Genomic DNA, 23847 nt, shown 5'->3' with positions numbered 1-23847 from the left:
GACCGTGTGGCCTTTTTGCAGGTAAGTGAGCGCAGGAGCAAATGTTTGGTTGCTGTTTCTCAAAATGACAACTTGCTTGTTGCAGGATTTGCACCCTTGAGGGATGTAACAGCTTTTCAACACATGATGCTGTCATTTGCCAGAAGGGCCGCTTCACCAAGAACCATCACAATCCCTATACTTCTTTCTTTGTTTTTTATTTGCGTTTAAGAATTAAAAATTAGAATAGAAAGGAAGGTACACGGACCGATAACACATGACAGCCTGTGGTTATTTGATTCATTATTATTGAAGGGTGGATATTTTATACATCCATATATAAATAGCATTTTTGTTACGCATCGGGTTGGAATGTCCATGGTTCTATGTGCTCAAGTGGCATTGATGAAAAATTGCAACCCTATCAATCATTTAAATCAAAATATTTACATAGTTAAGAGTACAGTACGAAACTCTTCTGCACCTCCATACTCAATTACATTTTGGCAACAGTTGTTACTCGCACTCAAGTAATTTCACTTGATTAAGTGCTAAACATTTTTACTTGGAATATGGACTATCATAAAACATACCATCATGTCCTAAAATGTCCTGGTTTAGTTTTAAATCTAAGCAGATATGTGAAAGTTGCTCATGTTTAAAGCTATCAGTGACTCCACCGGTGCAATAACTTGAAAAAGGAAACATCTCCTACATTTGGACTTTTTCTCAATTTTACATTCCAGACATTTGCTTCTTTTACTTTCTCTTCTCTGCATCTCGTCTTCTGGCTTCTCATTATAAAACACACATATAATAATTCTGACCGTTTTTTTTCATTAAAAAGTGCAAACATGGGAGAATGATACTAATATTCTCATCTATGACTGATTGTTAACGGCTCATTTTCTTTCTCGGCACACAGAAGTCTGTGCCTAAACGTTCCACTGAGCGCAAGGTCAGTGTGAGCCATCCGCATTTCAGCTCCCGTCCAAGTGAAGAGAAAGCATTGACGCTCAATTTGGAAAACCTTGACTCCCCCTGCTCATACCTCCAGCCCCCACGCACGGAAGAAACCCTGGGCCACGTGCGCCTCTCGGAACGTCACGGTGAGAGCGTTGATGGTGACATCGGTGACCGTCACCTCTGCCGGGCGGACGACGGGCCTCCATAACGTTTCGGTCAGCTCAGCCTGCGGGGGCTCGTCTCGGCTAAGAGCTGGGCTCCACATTACGGCCCGCCTCTGAACTACAACGGAGAAGAAGAAGAAGAAATCATTCCTTGGAACAGATTCCCAACATTGGATCACAAGCCAACTTGAAGCACACCTGCAGTCGTTTCTCTAGTATCCAGAGTCTCCCCCTCCTCTTCGCCATTTTCATCTTCAACAATATCCTCTCCCACTTCGTCGTCCTCTCCCAGGCTTTTCCAATCCTCATGTAAGAGACACGCCGGCCCCGAGTTTCGGCATCTGCTCAGTGGCCTCCTCTTGCTGTAACGGGACGCCCTCCTCCAGGCAATGTACGACGGGTCCTCCTCCTCCTCTTCTTCTTCTCCCTCCTCCTCCTCTTCCTCATCCTCCTCCGGGAGTAGTGAGCGGGTCAGGGAGAGACGTAGGCGGGGCTTGGGCACGTCCGTGACTTTGTGTGCGCTGCGAAGGTCCATAGTATACACGGTGCTCTGAATGCAAACCAAGGAGACAATCATGAGCACAACTGACATCCTTTCATCTCCATAAAGTCAAGAGCCCACGTTTGTTTCAAAATATCAGAAGAATTCAAATTCACCCGCAACAGGAGTCGTTTGGCCTTCGATCTTTTCCTTCTGTGACCCAGAGTTCTGTCTTTCTGCTCTCTGAGGAAAGACAAACGCACTGTTGACAGCTAAAATACAGACAAAGCATCTAACTTCAAGAATCCCCATTAAGGCCCGTCACTGTCATGACCAAGTCATCGATATCTCTTTGAAAAGTGACCTAAAAAAAAATAGTTTCCCATAAACTCCATCAAGTCATACTTCTCTTCGTAGGCTTGGACTAAACGCTGGTCCAGAATGTGTTCCTCAGGTTCCCATGTGCTGTACCTATTTAAAAAAAAAAAAAAAAAAAAAGGTTGCAACATTTTTTTTTTTAAAGTGAGTCACCGACACATTCCCGAAAAGGTCGAGTATTATCTAAAGTAGTCACAAAATGGAAAAGCTCAACTTCTGACTAAATGAAGCTCCTTAACCCGCTTCAACATAGTTCCCCAAAGAAAAATTTCTTGCATCGAATATTCTATCGTGAATTTTAATGGACACTGTTCTTCCAAAGCACAAATGCTGTACTAACAACAATCCTTTTTTTTTTTTACTTTATTCCCCGAGCATAATCCAAATATTCCCACTCACTTTGGAGGCCATCCTTTCCATTTCAACAGGTACTCCACGTTCCCCTGCGGAGACGAGAGGTTTTGAGAGCAGCCGCAGACAAAGCACTCAGACTTGCGTTACCATATTACTACTCCGTCTACAACTTCTCCGACAGCCCAAGACGTTAAAAGTTAAGCGCGAGTCATCAGGCTACCTGTAAATGGTGACATCATCACTTCTTCCAGCTCTGCATGCTGTCAAGAGAACACTATTTGGCTTGTGTGATGAAAATAGGAGCACGGTAGCATACTCGTATGAGGATGTTACAAAAGTTGCATGTTGAAAATGTAGCGTTATAAATCGCATGGATGCATGCACACCAAGTACGTTTACTCATTTGTCGGACTTGTGGGGGGGCTCAGGAAGTAATTATCAAGGCAAATTAATAATAAATTGTGGGGTTCCTTGCTTTGAGAAATTCTCTTTTTACAACTGAATAAAAACAGAAAGGTACATTTTCAGCTTTTAAATGAGCTATGTACACCTGTTGACTGGTGAACTAACCAGTGGAAGTTTTGGAGACAAAATCTTATCGCTCAGAAATCCGAAGTTAAGATGCAAATTTGTTTATATTTCTATTATATTTTTATTTTGTATAAAAAATATATTTTACTACTTATTTCATTACTTATGAAAAATGTTAAAATGTTGAACTCGTATGCGAAACTTTTATATTACGCTTTCCTTTTTTTTTTTTAAATAAGTTATCAAAACACACAACAAAATAAAATTAAACATTTCAAATGCAGATGTAAAATAATTTATTTTTAGCATTTTGCTTTTAATCTTTAAAGGTTCATCCAATTATTTAATAAAACAAAACCAAATATAGAACCACTACTTAAAATTATTTTTTTTACAATAAATAAAGCAACAGTATTTTATAAATTCAATGAAAGCATAAAATCAATATTTACAATTTCTTTTACTATTTCTATTGAATTTTTACCATAAAAATATTCCTTTAAAACTTGGAACAAATACATGCATATATACAATGGTTGATTTGAATTCTGTTATTTACATTAACACATTTTAAATCCACGAACATTTCTGTTTTCTATGTGTAAAAGTCATTATTTTACCACTTTCTTTACTCGCATCAATACAAATGTTAAATGTACTTTATTTCACTTTCATTATAATAACTACATTAACGAACTATTTGAATCAATAAAAACATTTTTAAATGAAAGAATACATTTTAATAAATCCATTTTAGGAGAAAACTGGCAAAATGAATGCCGCAAATATTACAGGCCTCTTGCTCATGTAAATGCACGTTTGGTCGGATTATGGATCACGTTTTGGTTAATCTATAATAAAAGTTTAAAGGGAGAAGTTTGTTATTGCAATTATAGGATGGAGGTAGTGAAATAAATCCAAGACTAGACGTTACGGGGGCGGATCTCAATTTTGGCGCACATGTTAATGTTTGGATAATAATGCGTGCAAACACAATTAAGCAAGACAACAACAGCATCAGCAGGCCCTCAACAAAAAAGCGTGGCCAGCTGTTCGTGATCTCCTGAAAATTGGGCATATCTGATTATGCAGCTGCGCAACAACAAAACACCACCACCATCCTCTTAAAAGTCAATTAGATAAGCTCTTATTAGCATACCTTTGGAACATTTCCTCGCGGTGGAATCACATCCATTTAAAAAGGCAAATATGTGCGTCAACTATTACCTTGCGAACTCTTTTCTTCATGATGGATTCCACGGCGAACACTTGCTCGCCGATAGCTGACAGCTCCATCAAGTGCGCACCTCGGACCTGCCCGGGGGAAAAAAGTGGCGTCTTTTCCGCCTCGATCGAAGCTAACAAGAGCCGCAGAGGAGTGTCCCGCTTCACCCGCGGCCGGCGGGTGAAGGTGGCAACACTTTGATGCCCATTGAAACGCCACTAACTTGCCCACGCTGGACCTTTTCCGTTGGAAAAGAAGCTGCGACACATCTGCACGCAGAACGGCGCAGCGCGACCCCGTCTCTAACGGGAGCGCGCGCCCACTCTCGGCCGCGGGCGCCTCCCAGCGGTCAGAATGTGAACATAGACACTTCATTAGGTACACCGGCACGTTCTTTTTGAGCAGGATAAGCGAGTCCGAAAAGAGATGGATGGGTATTCTTTTTCTTTATTTGCACTTTGTTTGTCGCTTTTATTTTTGAGTAACTGTTTTAATTGCTGCAGTGACAATCAATAAATGTTGTCACGGGATGAATTCAGTATCTTGCGAGCTATCCAGGGGCGATTCTTGGATCAGAATTTTAGGGGTGGCCAGGCAAGAGAAATGTTGCTGTTTTGTACATTTCAACGCAAATGTACCCACCCCTCTCTTTGAGTCCTAATGAAAGTTATAATGCAACATTACTGGCTTCAGAATGTTAACTAATTTAAGTGATACAACAGCTAGTTTCTCCAATTCCAGTTCAAACAAAGTAACACATTTGCTATCTACAAGAAATGTTATTTGGTTGAATGCCAAACAACACCAGTGACTCAACTTAAAGGAAATGACACAATGTACAGGCAACAAATGCATCTTTCGGAGCAATGGCCCATTTAATACACTCGCACTGCAGCTTTGCCATAAAGTGCAATTATAAGCATTTGAAATTAATGCAGAAAATAACCCAAACAAATAACATACAGCAATATTTATATGATTTCTTTATACCAAATACAAATATGGATTTCCATGGAAAAAAAACAACGAAAAAATGCTTTGTGAGACATCATATGGCATTGGATTTGGACACTGAGACAATTATTGTATAAAACAGAAACCGTTGTAAATAACAAAAATCCTTGGCAACGACAAGCGAAAACATCATTGATGAATTGCTCTTCAAAATTAGTGCTTTGGAAAAACGCGCGTGAAACTGCCCACTCACCCTCCATGTAAACAAGTTAAGGCCAGCGTCGTCTCCAAGACGATACTTTGAACTAAATGATCTCAGAGCTACAATAGTGAATCTCTCATAAGGCTCATTTTAAAACAATACAACGACCACATCCTCCACATTATTACGGCAAATTAGGACATACATGCTCTGAGGAGATTGAAGAGGAGCTACAGATGTGTGTCGACCTGTGAGGCAACACATCAGTGTGTGGGCTCTATTTCTGTTATGAAATTATGGAAAAATTAAGTCATGAGATGACCTCCAACATCACTAGATATTTAGAGACACTCGTCTGAGTTACCTGGACAGATATATTTGTATTTCGTCATCGTCGGGCAGAAACCTCAAGTACAAGAACATACATGTTCACAAATTATTGGTAGCAAGTGTTGAAAATGGCTTGAAAAAAATTTATATATTAGCTTTCTTGATTGTGTAACTGATTTCAAATAGTTGGAAAACTCCGCCTCATCCCTCAATCTGCGGGAGCCGTGCGGCATTACGTCACCTCAAGATTGAAAGCCTGGATGCTTTTCTTTTTTCAGACAAGTCAAAATCTATACGAGTTAGGCTGTTCTGCTTAAAAAATGTATAGCTGGTTAGTGCACGCAGATGGAGGACCATTTATGCCTCGAAGACCTTTGAATTTGCAAAGATCAAGTAACAACAGTTATCCGCTTTTGCCTCGTAATAAATGAATTTATTTACTTGTTTATTTTTTTAAGATAGGCTATTGAACAGAATTTTGGGGTCAGGCTGTGTTGATGTTGCCGCTAAATGCAATCTTATAACAATACCAGGTATAGCACCGAAGTAAATGATTTGTAACTCAAGTAAGATTTTTTTTTTTTTAATTTCAGGCATGTAAAATAGTGATTTTGTCGCGTGAAGAGTCTGCCCGACAGCATCTATATGATGTGTAACGCAGTAACAGTATTGCTTTGGCGCCAGCTGGTGGCACCTTGGTGCCAAGGAGCTGTTGAAGTGAGGTTCTAAATGACAATTTGTGGGTTTATCTGCCCCCCCCCCAAAAAAAAATAGACACCAACCTGATGTCATTCGAAATACAATGAGAAAACAAAAGCTCCACATCAAGACAAGTAGACATCCAAATTCTGCTATCATCCAACAAGTGCAGCAACTAAACAGGCCAAACGTGTAACAAGGCGCCACCTGATAAATAGGAATTGAATTTTCGATCCGCCGCCTGCCTCACCAGCTGCTCCAAAACTTCCTGAATTTACCTGACAGCCACTTTGAAGGTTTAACTAAAGCTACGAGCAACAACGGTGGTCTTCCTTACATCACCGCTACCATTTAAAAATAAAAAAACTTGTCGGTTTTTCATCAAAAATATTCCTCGCAAGACAGTCGTTCTTTTCGTGCATTGAATGGTCTTACAGATCAGGGTAAAGAAAGTACGAGTATTTGGAGCACGGGGTATTCAATAAATGTTCAAACAGGTTGTCATCGTGATATTGTGATTTAAGCGCAGTAATTATTGTTGTAGCAATATTTGATGACCACAGCTTGAAAGGATGCGACAACTACCAAAAAAAAAAAAAAAAAAAAAAAAACCTCTTTGGTGGGCATCGCATGGCTTTGTGGCCGTCTTAAAGTGTTTGGTCGGCACAGAATGTACAGTTTGCGGTACTCACTGTCATCGGTGGCACGTAATGCGAAAGAGTGACGAAGCAAACGAGGAGCGAGACGTCGTCACGACAAGGTGAAGAAGGGCACACTTTGGTGAGAGGTGAAGGAACAGCGACTAAACGTTCACTCGGACAGGACGACATTTTGAGGGGATTCCTGGGAGTTAGGACATCTGAATCCTAAAACAAATAAACCAGCAGAACACAACAGACTGAAAAATAGTCAAGATATGTTGTAAAAAAAAAAGAAAAAAAAAGGCAAGAGCAGGAATTGAATATCTTCTTTGAAGTAACAAACGCTCATCTGCTAATCCTCCCTGCAAAGTGTTTGCGTTCTTCATTGCTTTGCACCCGTTCAGGAGAGTCCAGCAATTGAGCTTGTAAACAATCCCACCCCTCCCCACAAAAAAATAAAAATAAAAAAATCCACCAGTGAATAAATCGCAATCAAGCGCAGCTGTGATTGGCCGCCTGAATCCTCAGCTGTCGGAGCGCCACGTTTGCCGCGCCTCCACTTCCTCCGACACCACCAAGAGAAGTTCACAGTTCTTCCCTCGCAGTTGCTGGCGGAGGAACTTCCTGGTTTGTGGTCAGGATTTGCAAGAAAACACGACAGTGTTCAGCCCACTTGAGGGAAAATGACCAACCAGAACCATTTATTCATGAGAAACAGTAACCATTTAGAATCTGGTCAAATATTTTAGAAAATAAAGGCCTAGTGTCTAATGAACGACGCTCACCTGAGCTCATCTGGACTGCCGATGTGTTGAGGACCACGCAGCTTGGAATCCAGGTTGTAGTAGACCCCCGCCACCTCTCGGACTCCGATCCAGTGCTGGCGTTTGAGCGGCAGCTGCAGAGGTCCCCAGCGCAAATTGGACGGAACGTTGAGAATGAAGCCCGTCACGTTGGACAGCTCGATGCTGCCGACGTCCCTGCGTGGAACAAAGACGACACTTGTGCGTTTGCAATCTTATGGATTTGATCATATCTCATGTCCAACTACACACGAGCTTTGTGTTTGCTCTCAATTCGATGCGGCTAATGTTTGGGCCGGCTGATTGATTTGTTGTCATGGCGGTGACGAAACAATGAACCGGCACCGAGTTAATTATTGTCACAGCAGTCTGTTTTGGCTCAGACAGACACACAACAATACGGCTTTTTGGAGAATGTGTTACCGAGAGAAGCAGCTTAGTGTTGGAATCCTGATTTAAAAAAAAAAAATGATAAAAAACAGAAACCACTCAATATACTCAAGACTGTGCAGATTAGGGAATTTAAAGCCCAGAGGGGATTACCTAATATTCCCTTTTAGATTCTTGTAAAGTGACTGCAACAAATGGGAAGGACAAATACAGTGTTATCTTTAGGCTACTGGTAACGAGGAAACTTTTATCAACTTTTTCCACGAGCATTTTTGACACGGTAAAACAGTTAGCAGTGATTTATTCGAGCTGCATTCCTAAGAGAAGTGCTTATTTATTTATTTATTTTCTTAAATGTTGTAACGAGCACTTTTAGGTGTACAGCCACAAGAGTAAACGCAGACATTATGACTTCTCTGACAATGCCAGCCAAAATGGAGCATTTATATTATTATCGCAATGCGATTATCTTAACAAGTAGAAATCCTGTGACTTTAGCGGAATAGTAGTTACCAGAACTTAGTAAAAAAAAAACAAAAAAAAAACAATTATATATATATATATAAATATATATATTAACGTACTGAGAAGCTGGTGTGTAACTTAGAGCATGAATGTCACAGAGACAAAAGTATAAAATCGAAATGTGTACATTTTACAAGTAATGAAATATTTCTGCAACATAAATTAAAGGGGACGTCCACCCAAAAATTTTCTTTACATGAAAATGTTCGATGCAGGCCCACTAGTTGAAACACGGCATTCTGGTTAATAGTTGCGCAGGGCTCAGCTAACGACCAATCATGACTTCAGAAATTAGTCATTAACTGAGCCTTGCGCACCTGTGATGTCATTTTCAGTCAGCAGAAGTGACAAAATGGCTGCCTCCTGAGATGGCAAAAAAAACAAAAAAAACAAAAAGTGGATTTTTTCCGCTTAGCCCATATTCCACAAACTATATATTAATATAGTAAATATTATTATAATATTAATAAAAATGCCATGTATAGACTTGTGACCCGTAAAACACATTAATCATTAAACAAATAAAAGTTGCTCAATGGAAGTGAGTAGCATTTTTGTTTCTAATAAAAATATTTGAGTGAAAGTAGATTGCATTAAAAGTAAACACAATATTATATATAACCACGTTAATTTGGGGATTTTTTTTAATTGAATACATGTTTAAGAGGGGAATCGATGCAGAAAATGACTGGATAATTATAACAGATTTTATTCATTGACAATTCACTATTAACGATGTATGAATGATGTCTACCGTCTGTTGCTTTTAAAAATCAGCTTTGGTCCTTGAGCACAAAAGGGCCAATAACATTCTTGAATCTGCGTCAGAGAAACGCCATGTTGCTATCTTTTGCCAGTTTCCTTCAATTGTCACTTCACTCACCTCCTTTTATCCCACCAAACTGCCTCAAAGCCTCGCGTCTGCAAGGCGGCCATGATGACATTCACGTCGTAGTTCCCGTTTCCCAGCATACTCTTCTTGTGATGCGTCACCAGAGTGCTGGGGGAAAGCCTAAACGCAAGACAAGTGAGGATCACGTTTCATGTGAAATGAGGACGATACAAGTTGACCTGTGTCTCCCCACCTCTGGTAGATCTCCTGCAAAGTGTCCCTGCTGAAGGCTGACCCATCCTGGAAGACGTTATTGAGCGCGTGCAGCGCGCACAGTTCCCGCCGCTGCTTCTCATGATAAATTGTGGGACGTCCCTCCGAGGCTCTGGGAAACTGCGGTGTCGTGTGCATGCAAGCAAGGGTGGGAATATCCTGCTGCGGATCCCTGCCCTTGTGCTCCTCCGCTCTTGCGAGCCCACCTGCACATTTCTGCTTGCTGACCTTCCAGGGCATGCAACCCAGCTCCTGAAGGCTCCCCTTGCTCTTCCCCTTCCACTCGCCACCTGGATACGGCGTGCTACCCATCCCACCTCGCTCGCCACACACCTTCAGGCAGCTACATCTGCATCATGAAACGCATCGTCATGGTAACTGCTCAGCTGCCTGGACGAGAGGAGCTTTTGCGTTTCTGGTTGATTGAAGGAGAGGTGAGGGTTCACGGCTTTAAAGAGATACACAGTATGTGTTGAATGGTTAATTTGGAAGGCATGGGAAGTAGTGGAACTAAAAAGGGGAAGATAGATTACGCCTCCTCCACAGTGACGACTGTCTCCATCTTTGATATGATTTTGTCTTGATTGCTTCTTCAAGCTTAGAGTTTTTTTGTCCTTTGCTCCATCACCAGCCTGACAAACTTCCCACTGCTGATGTTGGGGAAAGAAAAAGAAGAAACACACAAAGCAATTTGAGTTGGAAACCCCAATTGCCTTCAAAGACCGTCCTTTCTAAAGAGCACCAAACTCGATTTTGCTCAGCAGATCCAAGCATGACAACATAAACATCTTCAGCAGCTTTGGAGGAAGCTGGCTGCTCGGTTAGCTAGCGACAACACAACAGGCACGCGAAGAAGCCCAAACACACACACATGACTGGTCTTCTGCCACGCACAAAACCGCTAATTAACCTCCAAAACATACACGATACCAGATTGGAGCCAAGCCGCAGCAATGACAGATCAGCTTGTCTTGTGCCTGCGCGACGCGACAATGTTGTCTCGAGCAAACAACCCCTAGCGCCTCCTCTCTCTCTCTCTCTCTCTCTCTGCCTCGCTCTCTCTTTTTTTACGTTTAGTAACTTCTTAATCGGGCGGCGACAACTTACCGAACCTCTTGTGTCCACATGCGGCCGACTATCGCACACAGCTTTGAGGGCTAAAAACGGACTCTGTTGTTTTTCTCAAGGCAGTTGGCTCCTTTGTCTTTTGTCACTTTTGACCAAGTGGCGACTCGGCGGTGGCTGCGTCTGTCCGGGCGCATGCGCACTGGCGTCAATCAGGCTCCATGTTGCCGCGACTGCGTGCGTCACTCAGCCGAGGGAGGAAAGAAAAAGGGAGCGAGTCGAGCCGAACCACACCTTTCCACCTTATTGTTTCAATGCCGTGACGCAATCAAAGTCGTTATCCACAAAGTCTTCTGTGTATTCATTGTGTGCCAAAAACTATTCACGATACAGAACACATGGCCAAAAATACACGTTGTCATTTCTGAGAAAGTTAAGCATCTGTGCCCTAAAGCTGAATTGTATCTGTGGAGAAAATATGGAGGACTGGCAAGTGCCAAAATTAAATAAATAAATACACCATGAAATGTTTCAGTTAAAATTGTAATTCATTGTTCCATTCATTAAATACGGAATTAAAAAAATCTGATAATTAATTAAATAATTAAAGTGTCACTAATTGGAAATAAATAAATCAATGTGTCATTAATTAATTAAATTAACAATTATTATATGTAGGTGGGCAGGTCCTAACACCTGAAGAGTTTCGCTGCTTATCAAGTCAAGGCAAATCAATTCCAGAATAATGGATCGATGCCAACCGAGCGTTTAGTGAAAATATTCCGATAGACTGAGTGACGCCATTCACCTTTACATTGTTTTGAATACTCAAGCAAAACAACCAAATACAAGCATCGACTGCTCAATCAAGGTAGCTCATGAAAGTCCTCCATCATCGTAGCCGCCATGTTTCCAACCAATTCAGACCAAAGCAGTGGATTAAACAGGATTCGAGTTAGTCAGCGTTTAGCCCCACCTACTAACTTTGATGGACGAGGTTGACAGATAAATAGATTGAATTATTTAATTACACACATAATTAATAAATGAAACATTTGATGACACTTTCATTTAATTATTTAAGGGTACGTTTATTTATTTATCTGATTTGAATCCGTCTATTCCCAACTGGTTGTACTATTCACACTGAATTTAGAAAAAGCATCTGCACTCATGTTATTGTGACAAAAATGCTGGAATTGTCAAAGAATAACATTATCTTATCTTTTATTCAGATATTTTTGGATGTTGTTTTCCAATTGACCATCACAAGTGACTTTCCAAAAGTTCAGCCTGGCAAAAAAAAGCATCATGTGAATATGTAACCTCAAAGTGGCATTTCAGCTGTCCTTCCACAACCAACCCTTCTCTTGTTTCCCACTGCACATAGCACGGCCTCTGTGTAGCTAATCATCATCGCAATGTGGTGTGAAACTGTTGGAATGTAATCTCCAACATGACACATCTTTCCCACTCTTCAGCCAGCTCAAAAGACAATGTCATGCAGAGAGCAAAAACAATAATAAAAAAAGAGCACAAGCTGTGGATTTTGTGGGGTAAACTTCTTGCATTTTAAATTGCAGATCGAAGGGCACTGAAAATGCATTCATTTTTGTACAATTTGAATAATAATCACTTAACCATGCATCACAGCTGCATTTTGAATGCATTTTGTTTTATTTTTTCATTTCATTAAATAATTAGTTAAGTGACTTCCGGTTTTAATAGTTACATTAATTCTGCATAATTCAATTAAATGTGAATAATGCGTGAAGATCAATTCGCAAACAGTGAAATCACAAGTTTTAAAAAAAAACAAGTCAACCATTTAATTAATTCTACAGGTTAACTATAGTTAAATTAATTCTATGATTGAATTAAATGTGCCACAATTATTTTAATACATACAATTTAAAAAAAAGTACAGGATACATAAATACATGTACAATCACAATATACATTCGATACATATATGCTTATGTATAATAATTTTTTTTGTATTTTATATTTCACCATTTTTTTAACCTCACCAACAAATATGACTTATACCACTCTGATGTGTATGACAGTGTGTACGTAAATATGTACATCTATCACTCCATCACTGAATCCATAAAAACATACAGAGGTAATATATTGGTGCTGGCAGTCCCTATTATAGTTGATTTGAATGATTTTGTAACAATTACACATTATCTACATGTGTTCCAATTTTCTGCCAAGTGCAGAGGTCATGTCAGCCAGCAGCTCCTCTCTAACCCGTTCCTCTTTCGTCTGCAGCTCATGGACAAAATGTCCCCTGATCCCCTTGAGCTCTAGGACACGCCCCACCAACAACCCGCGTGTCACCTTCTGCTCCTCCAGGGTGCGACCCGGCCTGGTGTCCAGCAGCTCAGGCCTCTGACCGCATAGAGACGTCATTCTGTTCACTCCGCTGGTGTCGGTATCCAGCAGCCGCTCCAAGGTGTGCCGTCGACCTAGCTGGTCGGCGTGGGTGAGCACGGGGATAATGTGCCCTCGGATGTCATCTCCAAACAGTTCCAGTGTAGCCTGGATCGCTTGCATAGCTTCCTGTGGTGCCCCTTTGCTGGAGCGTGGCGCCTGCATTACCAGCAGGATGGCGTGAGGACCGGGAGCTGCAAGCTGAATGCTCCTCAGAGCTTCTTTGGCTCGAGTCATTTTCCCCAACGACGCACCCAATAGATCCGGCGTGTCGATCACGCTAAATTCTCTACCGTCCACTATGGCCCTTTCCATGGTGCTCTTTATGAGAGGCTCTTCTGGTTCTTCTGCCCAGCAGTCCAACAAAGTGTTGACCACTGATGTGCGTCCTCCACCAGCCGGGCCCACCACAATCAGTCTAAGGCCTGCTTTTAAGGGGCTTGAGAGGTTCAGTCTCAGGCTCTCAATTTCTAAATACCCTTCACTGGAGCCTGTAGAGGCAACAACACCACCATTGTTTAGTACACATGGCAAAAATAGTACTGTATTGTATGAAAAAATAAAATAATCAAACACAAGGTGAAGGCATAAACTGGTGTAATTACTGTGTGTTGGGACAAGCTGACTCACAGCAGCAAATGTAGTGTCGTATTTGTGCCCCTAAGGGGAGTGGCTAAGTGAGTGACATCAGAGTGTTTGTGCATGAGTTTTGGACGACTGTAACTCCTAGCGAGCATTCTCATTTTGGATTTGACTGTCCCATTTGGAAAATGGCTTTCGTAATAAATACTAATTTATTTGATACAAAAATCGTATTATATAAATTCAGATTGATTCCCCGCTCTGTAAGAAAAGCCGACAATCTTTTTTGTCTCTACAGCACCATCTAGTGGATTTAAAGGGACACTGACCCCAAGAGCCCACGCGGCATTTGTTGGAATGTGAATAAAAAAAAGATTACGTTTTTGTATGCTGTTGTAATTGTCAGCATTAAAGTAGATAAAGCAGATAAGTCAAGTTACAAAGAACAACAACTGACCTGTGATGGTTCTGATGATAGGAAGCGTCCAATGGAATTTGCCGCACAATGCTAACGGGGGATTAACAAACACATTATTTTGGTTATTACCACCGCCAGGGAGCAGTAGCCTGGAAATGAAAATAAATTGTCATTACCTTTGATAAACTTCCAAATTCGAGACAGACATTTACACAGACTCTGAATTCCTACGAGACAAAACGTAGAGGACACGTTGTGAATGTGACTGCTGTTCGCCATAATGGGTTTTTAATCCGAGATTATTTTTGCATTTTGCACCTCGGAGGGTCCCCACAATGCGGCTCACCCAGGCCCAAAGGGCTGACAGACCTAAAGACAGCACGTACAGTTCTGAATGGGGTCGTAAAAGTAGAGCACAAGAGTCATCTGGAGTAAACTCACCAGTTACAGAACAGAAGAAACGAATCGGCCATCGGATCAGCGCGGGAAGGGCTGCGGGAGGACAATACAGCGATGAAAACATTGCATCAACTTGCCAAAACGCTTTCAAAGTACATAATGCTAAAAGATTACAAATCAGGTTGTCCCCACTTTCACAGAAGCACCCCAAATTCCCAGATTTGTCTTGTTGGTGTATTTGATGACATTTTCACTGAGGGGTGTTCTCACTTTTGTTGCCAACTGTTTAGACATTAACACTTAAGGGCCTATTGGCTATTTTGTGTCATTTATGTCCGATGAAAAGAATGAAAGGTGTGTGCATGGTTTACTAATTCTTCTAAGATACTGACTAATCAATACATCGAACTGCACTGCAATTCAGGGTCAACTTTAAACAATAGGATTGATTATTGCAAACGTTTTCAGTTTCTCAATGTCGCTCGATAATCGCATGGCTCTCAGTGCAATTTATTTGGCAGGGAATCTTTAAGATAACCGACGTGTCATCGTGTGACTGACTCTGTGAGAATCTGTACAGAAGATACCCCACCACGGTGTAAGTTCCCATCTGGGCATTGCTGCTGCTCAGCCACCAGCCTGAAAAAAGAAGTCAAGAAAATTTAATTGTATCATGAGCATGACCTTACACGTTTTTTTTTCCCTAGATAAATGGATACACATCCCCACAAACACATTCTAAAAGAACCTCGTTCCAGAACACTTGAAGCTAGTTTAGCTACAAGGATTGTGACCAACTTCACATTTCCTTCTGTTTTCACTTCCTGCAGAACAAGTGTCCTGATACCTTTACTCACAAAGTGCGTTCAGCGATACATTAGCATCCTACCTGAAACCGCATTCTCAGTGTTGCCGGTTTCGCATTTGCAATCCATTTCTCAGATTGCTGACCCTTGTACACAGCGCCACTCGAGTCTGAAAGCACACCCAGTGTGAAGTTAAACATTCATTTCAAAAGATTAACAAGCAGATTGAAAACAAGAGTTGAAACGTCTGTTTTTACCTAAAAAAAAGATTGACCTCCTCTCTCTCCTTTTAGTAAGTTAAACTTTGATCACACTTTGACTGTGATCTCTTCTTTGCCTGCCCCCAACTAGGACACACACACGCATACACACACACTCGCGCAAGCAGCAAACAATGCGGCGGTATGCTTCTCACACGGCAGCCTTTCTTTCATTTCACACACCTTCGTGAGACAAGTAGAACTGGAAATGTTGCAATGATGTAAGGTGCTGCAGTTTGAATCATCGAGATGAGGAGTAATACAAATGTTTATTTTTGCAAACGGTCAGGAAGTCATTAAGATCGCATGATGCAGATTTAAAAAAAATATATATACGTTACTGTGGCATGAACATGCTGATATTAACAGTAAGATTCCAGCATGACGAGTCCCAGCAAGCAAATAAGGGCGTTTTAACGACCCCTGGAAACCAATTTCCAGTCATCTGAAACGATTGGTCACATGCCTCCAAAGTATGTTTGCAGCTGCAATCGAGCAGAACTGACTGAACTGAAAATGAGCACAGTTAGTCACGAGAGCCTCATGTGGACATTTTATCAATCAGAGCATCCATCAGGTCCTGCTTCTTGGTGCCAGTGGTCCGGATGCCAAACTGCTTGCAGGCCTCCTTGAGTAGCGGCACAGTCATCTTTCCCAGAGTGCCGTTCTGTATGTGCGCTTTCAGCTCATCTTCCGACACCTCCACTTTGGGCTTCTTCTCCGCTGTGCCGCCGGCATCTGCTTCAAGTCGCGAGAGTCGACAATGAAATAAAAAGGAATTCCGTGCTACATGCAGATCTCAGCACAAAACAACAGGACCTTTTTTTTTTTTTTTTTTTTCTCGCTTGACATCATTGCTGACCTGCTTTGCGCTTGGCGGCTGGTTTGCTATCCGGGTTGTAGTCTGCAGGGTAGACAAGATCTTTAAACTCCTGGACCAGAGGACCCAGACGGCGGTCAATCTGGTCCACCTTTGGCACTGAAAAACACAACAAAAGAAATGAGATGACGGCTTGATAAACGACCAATTTGGTGTGGCTTAGTCTTACTGATGAGGTCTTCTATGTCGTCTGGAGCCATCATGTCGAGAGCCAAGGCCTCCAGGTTTCGGTAGTGTTGCTGGATGACGGGATTCTCAAATGCCTCACTCCTGCATGATGTTTTAAAGGATGGTGAAAACACACACAAAGAGCAGTATGAAAAAAATGCATTTAAAAAAAAATATATTTTTAAAGATAATCACTGTGATGGCAAATAATTGAGGACCAAAACGTTACATACAAGCTCCCATAACACAACCCAACTCATTAGAGATGACCTTTTTCGACAAAATCCGTACCGGTACTTAAAGCGCAACTTATGGACAATCTCCCTCATCTTGTCCACCTGCGTTGGGGAAGCGCACGGAGTCTGCGGGGGATCCAGATTGCGCAAATCATCAGCATACGGCAGGTAAATGACATTAAAACCTGTTGAAATGTGAAAATGATGAGGATGATGATTGGCATCGATTGCCCGCTTGCTCTCATTGACACCGGCAGCGCAGTACCGGGTGGCGTGATTTGTAGCTTCCCCTCGTCCACGTCCTCCTGCTGAGGCACCAAGGCAACAAATCGAGGTGGGTAGTTTCTGCGGGAAATGCAGCGGCACACAGCAAAGACGTTCTTCTCGAGGCACTTGGTCAAAAGCGCTGAGAAGAGACAGGAGCTTCCTGGTGAGGAAAATCATTTTTATAAGAACTTGATGTCTGCAAGCATGTTCACAAATCGACATCACAAAGTGCACCAGTTCGCTCGGTAGTGGAAACCACCATCATTTTCTAAATTGTTCAGCCTTATTATAAATATGAATTTGAAAAAAACAGCTTCCATTGTTATTGAACAGAATTATTTATTATGAATCTTCCGATTGACTCGTGACTTACCACAAATAAATAATAACCGTATAATTAATTAACATCGGTCGTTACCTTTCACCTCGCCCTCCTCGGGATAGATGAAGACAGCCGGACGAATGTGGTGGTGCACTTTGAGCTTTTCCATCGCTTTGAATCCGATCAAAAACAATCCGGGATCATCAAACTTTTTGATGGCGTCCACCTCGTCTTTCTCCATCACGATCTGCTTGTTCCCGTACACCTGCAACAGGGAAGAGGGTATTGGTTCAAAATGTTTATGTTGTTGATTTCAATAAGCTGTGTTCGTACCTGAGCTTTCTTTATCTCACTGGGCAGCAGCAGGCTTCCTGTTTGGGTGTGGAAGGTGCGAGTTTTGCTGCGGATGGGCTCATTACTTTCCCTGTACAGCCTGATGGCGCTTGGTTTCCGAGCGGTCACTGCAACGGCGTAGATTCCCACTGCGACGTTCACACCTTCACCGAGACACAGATTGAGCCTAAAGATAAGCAAAAAGGGTCCGGAAGATGAAGGAAAGACACAAAGATGAAGCGCAAAGTGTGGAGTGTGAACCGAAAACCTACTTGGCCAACGTTCGCTTTTTTTGCTCTTTAGCTCGAACCCTCCTCTGGAGGTCTTCCAGTTTTACACAAGGCTCATGCTGCAAGCCCAGCTCACTCTCGTCCTCCGGCGGACTCACGACGTCACGGTAGAAGAGGGAGACGTCGAAACCGCCCGCTTTCATCAAGTGCATTAGCTCTATGACGACACCTGAAACATCAGCAAAAAAATTGTCATATGATGGGGCAATTATTCGGTTTTCCACACACTCGGGACTCACCGGTTTCTCTGAGGTCACTAGCTTGTGTGCGAGCCTGTCGATCTTTGACACTGTCACCCCCGTGCGGTTGATCCCTGCAAGTGAAGATGAAGAGGCGTTTGTGCCCCAGCCGCAGCTTGCAGTCTCGGTATAGATTGGCACAACACCACAGGGCGTCGCACAATGATGTTTCGTCACTGCCCATTGTTTCTGCTGCCAACAGGGCACCCTTTTCCCCCCGTAGTGCGTCCACCTGCTGCACTCGCTTTGCACCTTGGATGTACAGGGAGATGAGCGATAGGAGTCAGTACAATCTTGAATGCATGTAATGTTGCTGTTCAAAAAGAAAATATACAATAATACAATACAAATCAATACACACAAAAGGACATTCTATTCATGACACTGCAGTAGACAGGTGCTGAAACTTACTAAATACAATTATTAAAACATTATCTTGCATTATTTAAAAGGTGAGATAAATAAAACTAACTTTTTCCATTGGCATTGGCAGCACATCTGCCTCAAAATCGGAACCGGTAGTAATACAATACTAAGGCACAAATGTTTTCGAGCTCAAGGAATGTCTCACCAAGTTCGCTCAGGTTGTGGTAGACGTAGACGTGTTTGAAAGAGTTGGTTGGGTCTTGGCTCTGCTTGGTGCCATAAAAAACCAACGCTACTAGGTCTCCGGGGCTACTTATGATCTTTCTGGTGTAGACGCTGCGCACGACCTACATGAAACAAAACATCTGTGAGGCTGAGGCATACTGCATGTGTAGGATGGAAGCGGGCTGTGTGGATGGGTTACTTACTTGCATGGTCATGTCAAAATTAGACGGCTCCCCATCTTCTCCTTTGATGAACATTTCCTTTGACGCATCCACCAAGAAAACTAAACAGTCTCTCCCTGTGACTTTATAATCTCCTGATAGAGAGACAAGCAGTATGGCGAAAACATTTGTTAGTTTATCAGCATGCAGCAAACATGCAAGGGATGCATTCTAAAACGCACAAAACAGCAAAATTCAAGTCGTCAACTGCAAAGATGGACTGTACATTCTATATCACACCTTCTAGTTGCTCTCCTTCCTCCTGTGCATCGCCGTCATCCTCATTCCGGAAGTAGGCGTTCCACTCTGCCATTGTTGACGTCTGTCACATGTTAAAGAAGGGGGCAAAGAGTAACTCGTACCGTTTCTCATTGTAGCGTATCCTAAAATCGTAAACATAATGGTCGTGCAAGGAACTTTAGAACTAATCCAGTGACGTTCAACTGACGGATCATGTCTATTCCTGCACTACCGAGTATGCTAGCTTAGCTTCTGATTAGCCACGCTTTATTGGCATGGTTGCGATGCGGACTCAGTCTACTTTCACACAAAAACTATACAGCTTGAAACTTAGTTTCTTCATTACAATAATTATGTTATACATTAAAGTCACTTACCGATTTCCTTGTTCAGGTTTGAAGCAATGAGTCCAAGGAGCCCCAACTATCAACTTGACGAGTTGTGCGTAGAGCTCGCGCCTCGTCATTGATTGGTTAGATTTTGTCCAACCAAGAAATCAGCCAATCATATTGCAACAGGCGGGGTCGTGTTATCGTCTGGTGTTTCAGGAAGTCAGATTTATTTTAAAGGCGCTTAATTCAGTGTATATATTTTTTTAACAAACTGTAAAAGTTTCAGCAAAGGTTTCTTTCAATGTTTTGTACTATACAAACATAACATCAGGAAAAACGGCAACTTCAGCTGTTAAAGTTCCTGTAATATGAGAAAAAGCCACAAGGTGGCAGTGTAAACTCACTAGGTTCATTTCTGACAAGCGCCTTTCTTGTGAAGCTTGTATTTTCCCCTCTGGTCAAATGTTAGACAGTAGATTTGTTTAAAATTTGTTTAATTTAAAATGTGAGTGTAAAGGCCGAGCTAGCCGCTGTGATGGAGGATCTGTAAACAATTCCTGACATTTCCATCATGTCTTTTTAATTGAAAAATCATAAAGCAAGGACACTCCATCTACTTCATATGACTGACCACTGACGACACTTGACCCCAATGCAAGTAGACTGTAATGGTGAAAGTGCACACAATTATTGTATGTGCACCTTTGCTTCGCCTTTTCCATTATGTGTTCTCACTTGGAACTTGCGCCACTCTGTGAAGTTTCATAAAACTGCTTGTGTATTGCGAAACAGCAAAGAAAATATTCCTTTATGCGCTTGTACTTGATGGAATTAATAAACCAATACCATCAACACTGCTGTGTTTATGCTATTATTAATAAGATGGTGGAGAAGTGAATTTGTCAGAAAGGCCCAGCATATCTTTGATACATGGACACAAACAAACTCCACAGTAGTTTTTCAATCTTTAATGATTCTCTTTTAAAAAGTTATCACTGTACAGTTTCTTTGAAGAGCAGTGTTGTTACGACTGCTTCGTTTTGCTTGGATAAATACTGCTTGTTTCTGCTACACCGGTCGGTACATGTTAGGTTTACTTGCTTATCATGGCTGTAATCACGTTGTCATATTTGTATTATATTTCCATACTTGCTGCAGCTTTTTAAGTTACAGTTTGAGATGCTACAAATATTATATTTCCCTTTGTACTTTAGAAACAATTCATATTCCATTTTCCATAATGTACGCCTTTCGCTTGTGCGCATTGCCCCCTGTCGCTTCTCCAGATTGTAACACACACAATAAAAAAAAAAAAACAACTCAATTGTTTGGACAACGTGTCCACTTTGTGGTTGGTTTTCTAGTGCTATATTTAAATCATGCCGCAGCATTTTTGTCATAACAGCCACTGGAATAATGTGACATACAGTACCGAAGGCGTACTTTAACCACCTCACTTGGACATTAAGTAAAGCTCTCTGTGCATCATATTTCACGTTACTATGCAAATAAATAAATTCTGTAAGACTGGGACATCAACTACAATAAATTCTTAGAAATAAAAACTACATAAAGCCCTTTTCCAACTAATTGTGTACAAAATTTACAAAGCTTCACGTCGAGTTTCACAAAGCAAAGAGATTTTTTACAACTCAGTACACCAACCCCAAAAATGCAATGTTTAAAAAAAAAACATTAATTAAAACATTAATTGACATAAAGCAGTTATTAAGTAACCAAAAAAGTATGGACACTTAATAACACTGTTCAGATTTGATAAAACATCAATTGCATTAAAAAAGATAAATAAATAACAGCAGAGTAACTCAAATCAAAACGCAAGAAGTTAAGCGGTGTTTTTTTTTTTTTACACATTTACAGAATACGATGTTGAGATTTACGAGTGGAAGTCTCAAAATACTTACATGGAGCAAGTATTGTACATGGCACAACAAAACTTGTTGCCATGGAGACTGCTTGTTGCTCTTTGTATTAAAGTATCGTCGCATTTTTTTTGCAAGTCTGATTGAGCTTAGGATTTTTTTTCGTTAATAAATCGGCAGGTTGATTAGCTATAAAGGTAAGGTAATTTTTTTACTGTTTTTTTAAAATTTTTTTTTAGATTTCTTGTCTTATTCCGCTGCCCACGTCCTATTAACATTTCCCCCCATCTTTGTGCATTTCCTGAATTTCACCAACAAATCAGATCAACTGTTGCTTGTCCGCAGCAGCGTGTGGATCTGCGTGGTGTCTTTTTCTACCGAGGCTTCGGCAGTGTTTAACGCTCCGGGCTTGGAAATGCCGACACATATTTCTCTGCGATGGTGCCTGAAGGTGGCAAAAATAACACGGGAGTGTCCTCACAGGTCCACGCACGCCGAGTTATCACCCGGACAGTTCGCTAGTGAGAAACTCAGATTCACAGTGACTCGTTGCCTTTCCTTCCCCCGAGGAAGGAAAACATAGTTTGTTTTCTATTTTCTCTTCTCTCCTTTCTCTTTCTCTTCTTTTTTTTTAAAGGGTCCAAGCCTCTGGCGCTTCCCAGCTCCCTTTCTTCTTCTTCTCCCCCTGCATGGTTTTCGATGGAGCTTGATGGGAGTTGACGTGGTGGTGGCATTGTCCTCACCGTTGAGTTAATGTCACCCCGGGGCTGCTGTCCCTGTATGCTTGGCCTGATGGCACCAAAAGCAAAACACTACATAGTCGAGCAAGGATGGGAGCGTTCCAGAGCCAAGCGAAAAGGTACACCGGGTAAGGAGGGGACTTGGGGGGGAGGAGCCAGCTGCGCATAGAGGTAGACAATGAGATGCAAAGTACTGCGTTTCTTTTTTTTTTTCAAGGACAATAGGCTCAGTGAAGCATCTACAAAAGTGTTCCGCACAGCTGATGGTATTCTAACAAGATGACTTTCTTTTTTTTTTTTGTGTGTGTGTGTCAAACCTCATAAAAAGTTACCATAAATAAAACAGCTCGAGCTCTAGGTCTTTGTGCTAAAAGATGCTGAGTTGGTTTCAGTCAGAGGATTTGTGATGGTGGTCTGGAGGAGCCTGAGTGGTTTTCAAGTAACCTTGCTACATTTCTTCCCAGCTAGCCTCAACAATTTCAACAAAACACAATAGTCATCTTTTTTTTCTGTTTGACATATATTCTAAACTCCCAATTCTTTCTTCACCCTACACCTCTTGGGCTCCCAATCCCAAACTCTGCTTTCAGAATGCAAAACCGCGTCAGGCCACGTCGCTCAGACTGTGACTTCGGTCGAACTGTGTGTGGAGTAGTTCTTTTGCCTGGTGTGTTGGTAGTAGGCCGGTTGAGAGGGGTGTTGCATGTGGAAATGCACCCCGTGCCCGAGCACACCCCCCGCAGCACCTCCTGCATACATCCCACCGCAGGGCTGGCTAAAAAGATCCGGCATGTTCTCAATGCTCTGTTGCCGACGGGTGGAGTAGCCGTGTCTCCAGTGGGAGGCGTGCGTGGGCCCGGACCCCGGGGCCGAGCTCTGCCTTTGGACGTGGCGACCGACCGGCTCCCAGGCTTTAAAGGCCGAGCTGGACAGCAGTGGGTGCGTGGTGGTCTTTGGCAGGTGGGAGTGCTCCAGATGGCTGGAGGGGATGGCAATGGAAAGCGGAGCGTGGAGGTTGGATTGCGACGGGAGGTGCTGGTGGATGTACGACCTCTCTTTGGGCTGCTCCGGCACTGGCTGAAAGGAGGGTGCCCGGTAGTGGGCAAAGTCCATGAGCGGAAAGCTCTTGTAGTAGCTGTGAGATGCACTCTCCGCTGCAAATGAGGGAGAAGGCAATAAAGATGAGGACCTTGTTGTAGCTAGGATCGGATTTAGGGTTGAACGATTTTGAAAAATGATCTGATTGCGATTTTCAACAAATTTTAGCTATCTCTGGGGCGTCTGGTTTGTCACTTCTGAAAACAGGTGAGCTGTGATTGGTCGTGATCAGAGCCCTGAGCAACTGGGATGTTGTTTTCAGGCAGCAGAAGTGACAAAATGGCCGCCCCGAGATTGCTAAAAACTGG

General features: G+C 42.1%; 5 protein-coding genes across 12 annotated transcripts in view; all 5 read right to left on the bottom strand.

The window, feature by feature from the left end:
- Positions 1-181: 181 nt before the first annotated feature.
- On the bottom strand, positions 182-4416 carry cbx7b (chromobox homolog 7b). Its single transcript, XM_088283754.1, has 6 exons — positions 4081-4416; positions 2368-2411; positions 1996-2061; positions 1767-1833; positions 1308-1659; positions 182-1227 (listed from the first exon to the last, which is right to left on the bottom strand). The coding sequence occupies exons 1-6, from the start codon at positions 4147-4149 to the stop codon at positions 1025-1027; spliced, it is 801 nt and encodes a 266-aa protein (XP_088139880.1). The 5' UTR covers positions 4150-4416; the 3' UTR covers positions 182-1024.
- Positions 4417-6967: 2551 nt separating this feature from the next.
- josd1 (Josephin domain containing 1) lies at positions 6968-11028 on the bottom strand. Of its 2 annotated transcripts, XM_088285239.1 has the most exons (6): positions 10835-11028; positions 9708-10377; positions 9506-9634; positions 7690-7884; positions 7380-7528; positions 7026-7129 (listed from the first exon to the last, which is right to left on the bottom strand). In XM_088285239.1, exons 2-5 carry the CDS (start codon positions 10037-10039, stop codon positions 7429-7431), a joined length of 756 nt encoding a protein of 251 aa, XP_088141365.1. In that variant the 5' UTR covers positions 10040-10377; positions 10835-11028; the 3' UTR covers positions 7026-7129; positions 7380-7428. The 2 variants fall into 2 exon arrangements, with proteins under 2 accessions (XP_088141366.1, XP_088141365.1); XM_088285240.1 differs by lacking the exon at positions 7380-7528 and having other exon boundaries at positions 6968-7129.
- Positions 11029-12097: 1069 nt separating this feature from the next.
- Positions 12098-15861, bottom strand: LOC148317264 (GTPase IMAP family member 1-like). The gene is made up of 8 exons (XM_088285131.1): positions 15697-15861; positions 15523-15608; positions 15195-15272; positions 14676-14726; positions 14553-14603; positions 14411-14461; positions 14274-14324; positions 12098-13725 (listed from the first exon to the last, which is right to left on the bottom strand). Exons 2-8 carry the CDS (start codon positions 15566-15568, stop codon positions 12989-12991), a joined length of 1065 nt encoding a protein of 354 aa, XP_088141257.1. The 5' UTR covers positions 15569-15608; positions 15697-15861; the 3' UTR covers positions 12098-12988.
- Positions 15862-15954: 93 nt separating this feature from the next.
- On the bottom strand, positions 15955-19988 carry xrcc6 (X-ray repair cross complementing 6). 2 transcript variants are annotated; one of them, XM_088285129.1, is made up of 13 exons: positions 19864-19988; positions 19487-19568; positions 19229-19341; positions 19006-19147; positions 18435-18686; positions 18178-18364; positions 17906-18092; positions 17669-17837; positions 17249-17410; positions 17039-17168; positions 16749-16849; positions 16562-16678; positions 15955-16440 (listed from the first exon to the last, which is right to left on the bottom strand). In XM_088285129.1, the coding sequence occupies exons 2-13, from the start codon at positions 19557-19559 to the stop codon at positions 16241-16243; spliced, it is 1833 nt and encodes a 610-aa protein (XP_088141255.1). In that variant the 5' UTR covers positions 19560-19568; positions 19864-19988; the 3' UTR covers positions 15955-16240. The 2 variants fall into 2 exon arrangements, with proteins under 2 accessions (XP_088141255.1, XP_088141256.1); XM_088285130.1 differs by having other exon boundaries at positions 15955-16437.
- Positions 19989-20771: 783 nt separating this feature from the next.
- The window catches only part of shisa8b (shisa family member 8b), a 30315-nt gene continuing 27239 nt past the window's right edge, over positions 20772-23847 (bottom strand). For all 6 annotated transcript variants that reach the window (XM_088285075.1, XM_088285080.1, XM_088285076.1 and 3 more), the window contains one exon: positions 20772-23595. In XM_088285075.1, coding sequence (XP_088141201.1) covers positions 23060-23595 — 536 coding nt within the window. In that variant the 3' untranslated portion in view covers positions 20772-23059. The remainder of the gene's footprint in view (positions 23596-23847) is intronic.

This window comes from Idiotropiscis lumnitzeri, chromosome 20, assembly GCF_059441095.1.
Source record: "Idiotropiscis lumnitzeri isolate Australia: NSW breed Sydney's pygmy pipehorse chromosome 20, RoL_Ilum_1.0, whole genome shotgun sequence".
In the NCBI taxonomy this organism is placed as follows: domain Eukaryota; kingdom Metazoa; phylum Chordata; class Actinopteri; order Syngnathiformes; family Syngnathidae; genus Idiotropiscis; species Idiotropiscis lumnitzeri.
The sequence above is the reverse complement of the archived record's forward strand: the minus strand, read 5'-3'. Positions and strand labels throughout refer to the sequence as shown.